Source organism: Mesoplodon densirostris, chromosome 1 (genome assembly GCF_025265405.1).
Source record: "Mesoplodon densirostris isolate mMesDen1 chromosome 1, mMesDen1 primary haplotype, whole genome shotgun sequence".
Lineage (NCBI taxonomy): Eukaryota > Metazoa > Chordata > Mammalia > Artiodactyla > Ziphiidae > Mesoplodon > Mesoplodon densirostris.
This window is the reverse complement of record NC_082661.1, coordinates 29,769,347-29,782,547: the sequence shown is the minus strand read 5'-3', so window position 1 is coordinate 29,782,547 and position 13,201 is coordinate 29,769,347. Positions and strand designations below refer to the sequence as shown.

General features: G+C 40.8%; 1 protein-coding gene across 5 annotated transcripts in view; it reads right to left on the bottom strand.

Moving 5' to 3' along the window:
- The window catches only part of DNMBP (dynamin binding protein), a 127,982-nt gene that overhangs the window by 21,573 nt on the left and 93,208 nt on the right, over positions 1 to 13,201 (bottom strand). For all 5 annotated transcript variants that reach the window (XM_060100855.1, XM_060100873.1, XM_060100864.1 and 2 more), the window contains 2 exons: positions 8,230 to 8,423; positions 7,275 to 7,374 (listed from right to left, as the gene is read on the bottom strand). In XM_060100855.1, coding sequence (XP_059956838.1) covers positions 7,275 to 7,374; positions 8,230 to 8,423 — 294 coding nt within the window. The remainder of the gene's footprint in view (positions 1 to 7,274; positions 7,375 to 8,229; positions 8,424 to 13,201) is intronic.

Here is a 13,201-nt window from a genome sequence, read left to right as displayed (position 1 = left end):
CCCCACCAGCACTCCCAGAACCCTCACTCTCACACCAGTTACTCTGCACCTCTTCCATTCATGGGTTTTACCCTCCTTGATGGTGACTCTTCTATATCAACTACAAACTAACAAAGCTACAACTTAATTTACAGTGTCTTTCAAATTTGGGTCAAAACCCATGAATGGGTCATGGAATCTCCTTTATGGGTATGATCAGCACATTTTTGAGGAAATGAAATGGAATAGAAAATAACAGAAAACATTGAACATAGTAAAAGTAAGCACAGACACACACACACAAACATGTATCCTGGTCATTAGGTAAAATGTATTTCTTTCTGTGGGACATGTTTAAAATAATAAAAAAAGCCAGTTCCTTAGATATTACTACATATCCAGAGTCTCCTGGTACTTCTTCTTCATCTCAACCTCCTCGTCTTCTAAATCATCCAAGCCCTGAACACCTACCATTCTCTCCTTCCCTGTGGACCCTGTCCTGGCTGTAACTAGAATCCTTCTCCAACCAGGCCTATAAGTTAATTCAATGATGCTTTTTCCAGCATCCTGGATTACCCTGGATTTTTACCAAGTTATCCCCTCACTGTATACTTTTCCATTTTTATTCCTGGGTCATAAAAACTGCTTGGAAGGCATACTTTTATTAAAAGGGGAGTTAAGGCGTAGTGCAGAACAGTTTGAACAGTATGTTACTGTTTATATAAAATTTTTAAATGGGAATGGGGGACCAGGGTAGAGAAGTACATATGTAATTGCTGTTATGATAAACTATCTCTGGAAGGAGATATAAGAAAACTGGTAACATTAGTTGCTTCTGGTTGAGAAGAGCTGGGTGGCAGGGGACAGATAGAAGAGTTTTCATTAAGCAGTTCTTGGTACCTTTCAAATTTTGTGCCATGTGAATGTATTAAAAATAAGTTACATTTAAAATATACACAGGGCTTCCCTGGTGGTGCAGTGATTGAGAGTCCGCCTGCCGATGCAGGGAAAATGGGTTCGTGCCCCAGTCCAGGAGGATCCCACATGCTGCGGAGCGGCTGGGCCCATGAGCCATGGCCACTGGGCCTGCGCGTCTGGAGCCTGTGCTCCTCAACGTGAGAGGCCACAACAGTGAGAGGCCCGCGTACCAGAAAAAAAACAAAACAAAAAAACCCACATATATATATAATATGTATTATATATTAAAATAAATTAAACTTAAGCAAAATAAAACATTGCTTATGCAATTCACGTCAATCTGCCCTTTGCTAGTGGCTCAGCGAAGCTTTAATTTGCCTTCCCTGACTTCTCAGAACCTTCCCTTAACAGACATTCAAAACCTTGTCCTTTATTAATTCCCCACTGAATGCACTGCTTGGCCTCCTGGTGGACCAAGACTGGAGCCCCCAGGCTGGTGCTCTCATCCAACCTCGGCTTCACCTATTGCATATCACGGTCACTGCACACTGTCCCTCCTAGTAACGCTCTGAGCTGGCCGGTTCCTAGGCCCTCTCCTCCCCCATCCTCCGCATGCCTTCAGCTCATCTCACTCGGCTACCTAAATCCTCGGTTGTCTTGGGACAAGAAGGGGAAGGGAAAAACTCTGATCTTTATGATTTCTTTCCTTCTGCTAACTTTGGGGGTTTTTTGTTCTTCTTTCTCTAATTGCTTTAGGTGCAAGGTCAGGTTGTTTACTCCAGATGTTTCCTGTTTCTTAAGGTGGGATTGTATTGCTATAAACTTCCCTCTTAGAACTGCTTTTGCTGCATCCCATAGGTTTTGGGTTGTCGTGTATCCATTGTCATTTGTTTCTAGGTATTTTTAAATTTCCTCTTTGATTTCTTCAGTGATCACTTCGTTATTAAGTAGTGTATTGTTTAGCCTCCATGTGTTTGTATTTTTTACAGATCTTTTCCTGTAATTGATATCTAGTGTCATAGCATTGTGGTCAGAAAAGATACTTGATACAATTTCAATTTTCTTAAATTTACCAAGGCTTGATTTGTGACCCAAGATATGATGTATCCTGGAGAATGTTCCATGAGCACTTGAGAAAAATGTGTATTCTGTTGTTTTTGGAAGGAGTGTCGTATAAATATCAATTAAATCCATCTTGTTTAATGTATCATTTAAAGCTTGTGTTTCCTTATTTATTTTCATTTTGGATGATCTGTCCGTTGGTGAATGTGGGGTGTTGACCAGAAAACTACTAGAGCTAATCAATGAATTTGGTAAAGTAGCAGGATACAAAATTAATGCACAGAAATCTCTAGCATTCCTGTACACTAATGTTGAAAAATCTGAAAGTGAAATCAAGAAAACACTCACATTTACCACTGCAACAAAAAGAATAAAATATCTAGGAATAAACCTACCTAAGGAGACAAAAGACCTGTATGCAGAGAATTATAAGACACTGATGAAAGAAATTAAAGATGATACAAATAGATGGAGAGATATACCATGTTCCTGGATTGGAAGAATCAATACTGTGAAAATGACTATACTACCCAAAGCAATCTACAGATTCAATGCAATCCCTATCAAACTACCACTGGCATTTTTCACAGAACTAGAACAAAAATTTTCACAATTTGTTTGGAAAAACAAAAGACCCCGAATAGCCAAAGCAATCTTGAGAACGAAAAACAGAGCTGGGGGAATCAGGCTCCCTGACTTCAGACTATACTACAAAGCTACAGTAATCAAGACAGTATGGTACTGGCACAAAAACAGAAAGATAGATCAATGGAACAGGATAGAAAGCACAGAGATAAACCAATGCACATATGGTCAACTTATCTTTGATAAAGGAGGCAGAAATGTACAGTGGAGAAAGAACAGCCTCTTCAATAAGTGGTGCTGGGAAAACTGGACAGGTATATGTAAAAGTATGAGATTAGATCACTCCCTAACACCATACACAAAAATAAGCTCAAAATGGATTAAAGACCTAAATGTAAGGCCAGAAACTATCAAACTCTTAGAGGAAAACATAGGCAGAACACTCTGTGACATAAATCACAGCAAGATCCTTTTGGACCCACGTCCTAGAGAAATGGAAATAAAAACAAAAATAAACACATGGGACCTAATGAAACTTCAAAGCTTTTGCACAGCAAAGGAAACCATAAACAAGACCAAAAGACCACCCTCAGAATGGGAGAAAATATTTGCAAATGAAGCAACTGACAAAGGATTAATCTCCAAAATTTATAAGCAGCTCACGCAGCTCAATAGCAAAAAAAAAAAAAACCAATCCAAAAATGGGCAGAAGACCTAAATAGACATTTCTCCACAGAAGATATACAGACTGCCAACAAACACATGAAAGAACGCTCAACATCATTAATCATTAGAGAAATGCAAATCAAAACTACAATGAGATATCATCTCACACCAGTCAGAATGGCCATCATCAAAAAATCTACAAACAATAAATGCTGGAGAGGGTGTGGAGAAAAGGGAACACTCTTGCACTGCTGGTGGGAATGTGAATTGGTACAGCCACTATGGAGAACAGTATGGAGGTTCCTTAAAAAACTAAAAATAGAACTACCATATGACCCAGCAATCCCACTACTGGGCATACGCCCTGAGAAAACCATAATTCAAAAAGAGACATGTACCAAAATGTTCATTGCAGCTCTATTTACAATAGCTCGGAGATGGAAACAACCTAAGTGTCCCTCATTGGATGAATGGATAAAGAAGATGTGGCACATATAGACAATGGAATATTACTCAGCCATAAAAAGAAACGAAACTGAGCTATTTGTAATGAGGTGGATAGACCTAGAGTCTGTCATACAGAGTGAAGTAAGTCAGAAAGAGAAAGACAAATACCGTATGCTAACACATATATATGGAATTTAAGAAAAAAAAATGTCATGAAGAATCTAGGGGTAAGACAGGAATAAAGACACAGACCTACTAGAGAACGGACTTGAGGATATGGGGAGGGGGAAGGGTAAGCTGTGACAAAGCGAGAGAGAGGCATGGACATATATACACTACCAAACGTAAGGTAGACAGCTAGTGAGAAGCAGCCGCATAGCACAGGGAGATCAGCTCGGTGCTTTGTGACCGCCTGGAGGGGTGGGATAGGGAGATGCAAGAGGGAAGGGATATGGGAACAGATGTATATGTATAAGTGATTCACTTTGTTATAAAGCAGAAACTAATAAAAAATAAAAAATAAATATAAAAAAAACAGCTGATTTGTATGGGGGTGAGATTATGGATATTCTGTTTTCACTTCCTCTTTTATGTTGTCATAATACACAGGTAATAAAATAAACTGAAAAAAATGTTTGATTAATAATTAATTCCTTTCAGATACCAATCAGTTTCTCTCATTTCTTTCATAATTCAAATTAATAACCTATACATAGTTATTTCAAGTGCCTTATATAATCCTATAAATTGGTTTTTATGCTTTATAGGGTGACCCCTATAAAAATGGGTCACCATGGCTACCTCTAATCAATGTGCTTCTCCTTCCTCAACCTCCCTGGCCTCTGACCTCTCCAATTAAACTGAGAGCAGGACCCCAGGCTTCAGTTTCTCTTGCAGCTGTTCTGTACAGAATTTAAAAGCATATGCAGAGATGACAGAAAAGACCTGAGTCTGAATGTCAGTCCCATCAAGTACTAGCCATGTGACCCTGAGCAAATTACTTCCTGCTGTAAGTCTCAGTTTCCAATCTGTAAAGTAAGATTAATAGCAGCTAAACCTCATAGGGTTATTGTAGGCAACAAGTGTGATAAAGCTTGACATACCTTGAAAGGGTGTGTGGAGTACAATAAACACCAGAGAAATGTTAACAAAGTTGTACCATCACCTAACATCCCACAGCCACTCCTGTAGGAGGGCAGAGCCCTGACTGTTCTTATGTCCATTTCTCTCCCAGGAGAGTCAGGTCAACACCACCTAGCCTAAGTCAACATCATGAGCCTACTCCCCTCTCTAGTGATGTGTGTAGGCATATGCATGTGACCCAGCTCTGGCCAATGAGAAACAAAGAAAATTCTGGTGAGGGGGCTCTGGAAAGACTGCTTACTCTTAAACGACGCAGGGTCAATTTTTCCTTCTGCTAGATGTTGTGATGTGTGTAGCGGAATGGCTAGAACTGTGGTAGCATTTTGTCACTATGATTCCAATAATACAGCAAAGTGATAGGATGTCCCCTCCCACAAGGCACCAGAGCTGGTCTGTATGACCAACAGAATATGGCAGAAGTGATGGTATATAGTATCTGAGATCAGGTTATAGAAGACACTGGGGGGACTTCCCTGGTGGCACAGTGGTTAAAGATCCGCCTGCCAATGCAGGGGACACGGGTTCGAGCCCTGGTCCAGGAAGATCCCACATGCTGGGGAGCAACTAAGCCTGTGCACCACAACTACTGAGCCTGTGCTCTAGAGCCCACAAGCCACAACTACTGAGCCTGTGTGCCACAACTACTGAAGCCCGTGCACCTAGAGCCCATGCTCTGCAACAAGAGAAGACACTGCAATGAGAAGCACCCCAACGAAGAGTAGCCCCCGCTCGCCGCAACTAGAGAAAGCCCGCGCACAGAAGTGAAGACCCAAAGCAGCCAAAAATAAAAATAAATTAAAAAAAAAAAAGAAGACACTGGCTCCCATCTTGAGCTTCCTCTTCCTCTTGGATCGCTCGCTTTGAGGAAAGCCAGCTGCCATGTCCTGAGGTCATGAAGATGGTGAAGAGGCTCACATGACAAGGAACTGAGGCTTGATGAGCTGAGTGAGCTTTTGGAACTGGATCACTGATTGAGCCCCAGATGACAGCAGCCCAGATAACAGCTTGACTCCAACCTCATGAGAGATCCTGAGCCAGAATCACCTAGCTAAGCCAGATTGCTGAACCACAGGAAAGTGACCTAACACGTTTCTAGTTTTAAGGCACTAAATTTTAGTATAGTTTGTTACACAGCAATAGATAACACAATTCCCTTGTTTATAAGAAATAATTGTTTTTCAAACATTTTGACAATGACCCACATGAATAAATACATTTCAAATCATGACTCAGGGCTTCCCTGGTGGCACAGTGCTTGAGATCTGCCTGCCAATGCAGGGGACACGGGTTCAAGCCCTGGTCCAGGAAGATCCCACATGTCGCGAAGCAACTAAGCCTAAGCCTGTGCGCCACAACTACAGAGCCTGTGCTCTAGAGCCCGCAAGCCACAACTGCTGAGCCTGCGTGCCACAACTACTGAGGCTCACGAGCCTAGAGCCTGTGCTCCACAACAAGAGAAGCCACCACAATGAGAAGCCTCCGCACCGCAACGAAGAGTAGCCCCTGCTCACAGCAACTAGAGAAAGCCCGTGTGCAGCAATGAAGACTCAACGCAGCCAAAAATAAAATTAATTAATTAATTAAAAAAAAAATCGTGACTCAGTACACATATACAAAGAATTGGAAAAAAGTTTCAAAAAACTATAGTTATTTACAGTACATTCTGATATTTTCTATTTTATTTTAGTGGAAAAATATATATTGGGTGCTAATTTTTTTTAGAGACCATTCAGTAGTTTTTGTTTTATTAATAAGACTATAAATAAAGAAAGGCATCTCTTTTTTTTTTTGGCCACATGGCTTGCGGGATTCTTAGTTCCCTGACCAGCGATCGAACCCATGTGCTCTGAAGTGGAAGCTCAGAGTCCTAACCACTGGACTGCCAGGGAATTCCCAAGAAAGGCAACTTTTTGAAGATCAATTCTGTACGGCATTTCTACATGACTTGGGACAGCTCTTGTCCCAGATTAGATTTCCAAGGATGTTTACATAAACAGAAAGCCTTGGAAGATAGAGATAGATTCTCCTTCCTGGACAGACGGCAGGTTTGGTCCTGACCAGAATAACAATGTCTTCTTCCTGCACAAAGTTGGACGAATCTGCCAGCAGCCTGCTATAATACTGGGGTTTATCTAAGTGTGATTGGTTCCTTAGCTGTAAGATAAACCCACTGTGTTACTGGGTTCTAAACTGATCTCATGACCCACTAACAGGCTGCAACCGTTGGTCTGAAAAACATCATATCATGTGACAACAAAAATTTCTTCTATTGCAAGCATCCTCTATCACCTCAAGGTATATAAAAGGAGAAGCAGGGGACCAAATAACCTTCGAACTAAGTAACTAACACTTAATTTTTCTAGCAAAACTACTCAGTACCAGCTGGGCCCTTCTCCCCCTGCCTCCTACCTATGAAGTTAAAAAAACAAACGAACAAAAAAACCTGCTTCTGAAACAATGGCAGGGGCTCATACCTACGGCATCGCTGATTTCCAGATCAGCCAATAATTGCTTTGAGACCTTAATCACCATCTGCATATTTCCAAAAAGTCCCTCAAAGTCAATGTTTGGTATCTGAGAAAGGAAAACAAAACAAAGATGCATAGAAATAAAATTAATGGCATATCATTCACATTAGGAACATCTCTTCAAGGATGATACAAAAGCTGCTCAAGGTTATCTTCACTCACTCTCATGAAGTTTCCAGAATGGGAACAACTAACATCCCCTTTAGTGTCACCGTCTGTCCTTGATCCAAATACTTTCTGCTCCCCCCTCCCCCACTACCATAGTAAAATGACCGTAGAACCAATTTCTATAGTTGTACTGGGACGCAAATTCCACCCAGTACCCAAAATCGGATGGCACCGTCCACTTCTTAGAGAAGTTCTGTGAGTGACTGCTCCAGGAGTCCACACTCAAGCTGAGCCCAAGTGGTCAAGTAACAAGCAATAGGATTGTAAATCCCTGGGATACCATTAACGTTTTTTCCCTGTCTTCGGCATCTAAGAGAGTGTCTAGCATGCACATATTAGTAAGACTTTCTGGAATAAACCTTATACAATCAGGTGCTACAGCCATGTAACCCACTATCCCCACACTTCATTATATTATTGCACAGCCTCCCAGTAAAGTGACAATCCCAGACTCTCTGGAACTGTTTTCAGGAGCCACAGAAACAGGAAATGTCCTAGGAATTATTGCAGTAACTTAAATTAATAAGTTAATAATGGACTTGATAAGTGACAGGATGGTGAAGGCTTAAGTTGATGGCATATGTAAACTGGGGCCCTTGAATTAAGAGCAGCAAACCCAATAAATTTTATTTCAAACCCAATAAGTCTTTGTGGTGAAAGCTCCCGTACCCTAATGCATCAGGCTTGGAGAAGCACGTTCAAGGCAAAGCTAATTTTCTCCCACAGTTCCCACCTGTGCCTGCTGCAGGGGTACCATGATCCGCTCGATACACATTTCCAGATCCCGAATGTAGTCTCTCTCCGTCTGAAGAAGTTCCTCTATCACCTTGGCTCTCTTCTCCAGCATCCTCTGCTCTGGGCTTTCAGTGGACACAGACCCAGAAGGGGCCACTAGTGCTGAAGACTGGGAGGAGAGGAGTGTCATTTCTAGAAAGGAAAAGAGAACTGGTCAGTAGCTCTGGGTGTAAAAGCAGGCCTCTGCAATAGTTTCAGTTGAAAAGAACACATTCTTTGAGAACCAAAGGTCTCGCAATTGTCAACCATCAGGAAATCTGATCCTCAAGTCACTTCTAATCATGAAGATGAAAAGCTTAGAAAGCCATCCCTGCAGAAAGAACTTCTCCCATCTGCAATACCATTTCTAGAATCTGTCCTAAAAACAAGTAGCTGGCCCATTTTATGAGGACAAATCAGTGTCTACAACCTCCTTGGGAAAGAGGTTGAAAGAGGTGCTGTTCTTAAAAAGAACTGCTTGGTTAAGAATCTGCCAGCCAATGCAGAGGACACGGGTTCGAGCCCTGGTCTAGGAAGATCCCACATGCTGGGGAGCAACTAAGCCCGTGCACCACAACTACTGAGCCTGAGCTCTACAGCCTGCAAGCCACAACTACTGAGCCCGTGTGCCACAACTACTGAAGCCTGCGTGCCACAACAAGAGAAGCCACCACAGTGAGAAGCCCGCACACTGAAATGAAGAGTAGCCCGCTTGCCACAACTAGAGAAAGCCCGCGTGCAGCAACAAAGACCCAACACAGCCATAAATAAATAAATAAATAAAAAGAACTGCTTTCACTTAGTCAGGTATAAAACCCGTTTCATGAACTTAGCAGCAGAAATACCAAGCTGGAAGTTACAAATACTGATACAGCACATTAAAAAGAATATTATGGGGAACATAATAATGCCAACTAAGGGAAAGACAAAAATTAGGTAGGAATTATCTGTCTGAGATCTGGGTGACTGTAGGGCCTACCTTATTCCAGTTACTGTGATGGTGGATTAATATTAGCATGTGATAAAATATGTAAAAATTGTTTAGATTCTCCCTATCAAAACATTAATGAAGGGGACTTCCTTGGTGGCTCAGTGGTTAAGAATCCACCTGCCAATGCAGGGGACACGGGTTAGAGCCCTGGTCCGGGAAGATCCCACATGTCACGGAGCAACTAAGCCCGTGGGTCACAACTACTGAGCCTGCGCTCTAGGGCCCGCAAGCCACAACTACTGAGCCCACGTGCCTAGAGCCTGTGCTCCCTAACAAGAGAAGCCACTGCAATGAGAAGCCCGCACACCGCAACAAAGACCCAACGCAGCCAAAAATAAAAAAATAAATAAATTTATAAAAAAACAACAACCACCACCAAAAAAACATTAATGAAGGCTCACAAGCAAGTTTTGTTACTTCAAATGTCCTGGAAGATACAAATGTCCTATAAGTAGGAAGTTCTTTAATAGTATTTTCAATGAAAAAAACCTCTATAGAACCACACCACATGATCTAAGAATGAAAACAAATATGTATTTTGTCATTAGCTTTTACAAATACCTGTTACTTAGATACATATGAGGAGAGAACTATTATCTTATACATAAGATGAGATGGCATTTGTTCATTTAAAATGAATGTTAAATGCTAAAATAAACAACTGAGAAAATTTCAACAGTGAAACAATCTCTGCCATTTATTTCAAATTCCTTAAGATCCACTTTAAAAAATGACAAATTTGGTAAGTAAACATACTGGCAAGTCTGAGTATGATTACAAAAATATTTTTACCCAGATCTAAGAAGCAAAAACACAAGTGTTCAAACTACTTACGGAAAACTAGGCTTTCACAGCAAATTTTAGTCTCCAAAAACCTTCCCCACTGCTCCTTCTCTAAGAATTTAGGAATTCCAATGTTTAAAAAGTGTAACCCAGATTCTGGTTTCTAAAAACCACTCTTCAGTAAAAGGAACCAGAATTCTTCATGTGAAAAGGGCATGGAGCCAACTTGAAGTAGCTCCCACTGGCCAAATCTGTACATTTGAGTATCAAAATAACTAAGCACAGCAAAGCATTGTAATCCATTGACTAAAATAAGAATCCACGAGCTCTTATTGATAGTATATAAGTATATAAATAAATGGGGGAGAAGAGAAAGCTCTTTCTTATGGCAGAATGTCAGCTAATAAATATAGAACAATGGAATTAGAAAAATCAGTATTTTGCAATCATTGGAATAAAATTTGATTCAGGCACAAACCATCAGTGAATGATTCTGGTGTTGGTGGTAGGGTTTTGATGATGATTGGGATATCTACATAGTTTTGAACTAGTTATTATAAATTATTTATTACAAAAATGAAAAAGTGACTCTAGAGTTGAGAAGTGGGTTACACCATAACCTAGTAATCAAAATTAACACGACCATTTAGGGACAAATAGACATCATGTGCTTCCAAATGTCATGTCTAGAAATAACACAATATCCCTATATAGAATTCCAGTCAAAGATGCATAATCTGAAATGAATCTTGAGGAAACATCAGACAAACCTAGGGGTTTGCATCCTTCAAAATGTCCGTCATAGGGGGCTCACCTGGTGGCACAGTGGTTGAGAGTCTGCCTGCCAGTGCAGGGGACACGGGTTTGAGCCCTGGTCTGGGAAGATCCCACATGCCGCGGAGCAACTAGGCCTGTGAGCCATGGCCGCTGAGCCTGCGCATCTGGAGCCTGTGCTCCGCAACGAGAGGCCGCGACAGTGAGAGGCCCGCGCACCGTGATGAAGAGTGGTCCCCGCTCGCTACAACTAGAGAAGGCCCTCGCACAGAAACGAAGACCCAACACAGCCAAATAAATAAATAAATAAATAAATTTATTTAAAAAAAAAAGTCATGTCATAAAAGAGGAAGCCTGAGGAGCAATTCCCAATTAAAGGTAACTGAAGGACTTCCCTGGTGGTCCAGTGGTTAAGACTCCAAGCTTTCACTGCAGGAGGTGTGGATCCCATCCCTGGTTGGGGAACTAAGATACCACATGCACATGGCGCAGCCAGGGGAAAAAAAAAAAAAAAAGGAAGAAAGAAAGAAGGAAGAAAAGATAACTGAAGAGATGACAAATAAATGCAATGTGTGATCCTGAACTCAATCCTGATCTGGGGAAAAACTGCTACAAAGGACATTAATAGGACAAGCTGACGAAATTGGAATATAGACTATAGATTGGGTGTATGATTAAACCAATTAAAAATTTCCTGAAATGGACAGCTACATGTGGAAGAATGAAATGCGAACATTCTCTAACACCATATACAAAAATAACTCAAAATGGATTAAAGACCTAAATGTAAGACCAGATACTATAAAACTCTTAGAGGAAAACACAGGCAGAACACTCTTTGACATAAATTGCAGCAAAATTTTTTTGGATCCATCTCCTAAAGTAAAGGAAATAAAAGCAAAAATAAACGGGACCTAATTAAACTTAAAAGCTTTCCCACAGCAAAGGAAATCACTGACAAAATGAAAAGACAACCTACTGAAAGGAGAAAATATTTGCAAATGATATGACCTATAAGGGATTAATATCCAACATATATAAACAGTTCATACAACTCAACATCAAAAAAACAAACAACGCAGGACTTCCCTGGTGATGCAGTGGAGAAGACTGCGCTCCCAACGCAGGGGGCCCGGGTTCGATCCCTGGTCAGGGAACTAGATCCCACATGCATGTCACAACAAAGAGTTCGCATGCCACAGCTAAGGAGCCTGCTGGTGCAACCAAATAAATAAATAAATATTTTAAAAAAAACCCAAAAACGCTATTTCAAAATGGGCAGAAGAACTGAATAGACATTTTTCCAAAGAGGAAATGCAGATGGCCAACAGGCATGTGAAAAGATGCTTAACATCACTAATCACGGGGAAATGCAAATCAAAACCACAATGAGATATTAACTCATACCTGTCAGAATGGCTATGATCAAAAAGAACACAAATAACAAATGTTGGCAAGGGTGTGGAGAAAAGGGAACCCTCCTACACTGTTGGTGGGAATGTAAACTGGTGTAGCCACTGTGGAAAACAGTATGGAGGTTTCTCAAAAAACTAAAAACAGAACTACCATATGACCCACCAATTCCACTCCTGGGTATATATCTGAAAAAAACAAAAACACTAATTCAAAAAGATATATGCACCCCAGTGCTCATAGCAGCATTATTTACAATAGCTAAGACATGGAAGCAACCTAAGTGTCCATCAACAGATGAATGGATAAAGAAGATGTGGTGTGTATACATATATACACACACACAATGGAATACTACTCAGCCATAAAAAAGAACAAACCTTTGCCATTTGCAGTAACACTGATAGACTTGGAGGGCATCATGCAAAGTGAAATAAGTCAGACAAAGACAAATACTGTATAATATCATTTAAAAGTGGAATCTTTTTCTTTGGCCGCTCCATGCGGCACATGGGAGCTTAGCTCCCTGACCAGGGATTGAACCTGCACTCCCTGCATTGGAATCTCTGAGTCTTAACCACTGGACTGCCAGGGAAGTCCCTTATATGTGGAATCTAAACAATACAACAAACTAGTGAATATAACAAAAAAGAAGCAGACTCACAGATATAGAGAACAAACTAGTGGTTACCAGTGTGGGTGGGGAGGGGCAATAAAAGGGTGGGGGAGTGGGAGGCACAAACTGCTGGGTATAGAATAGGCTCAAGGATGTATTGTACAACACGGAGAATACAGCCAATATTTTCGAATTACTGTAAATAGAAAGTAACCTTTAAAAATTGTATTAAAAATTTTTTAAATAAAAAAAATTCCTGAAATGGCACATCTATTGTGGTCATGTATGAAAATATCCATATTACACACTGGCACTTACTAAGGGGCATGATATATGCAACCTAGTCTCAAACAG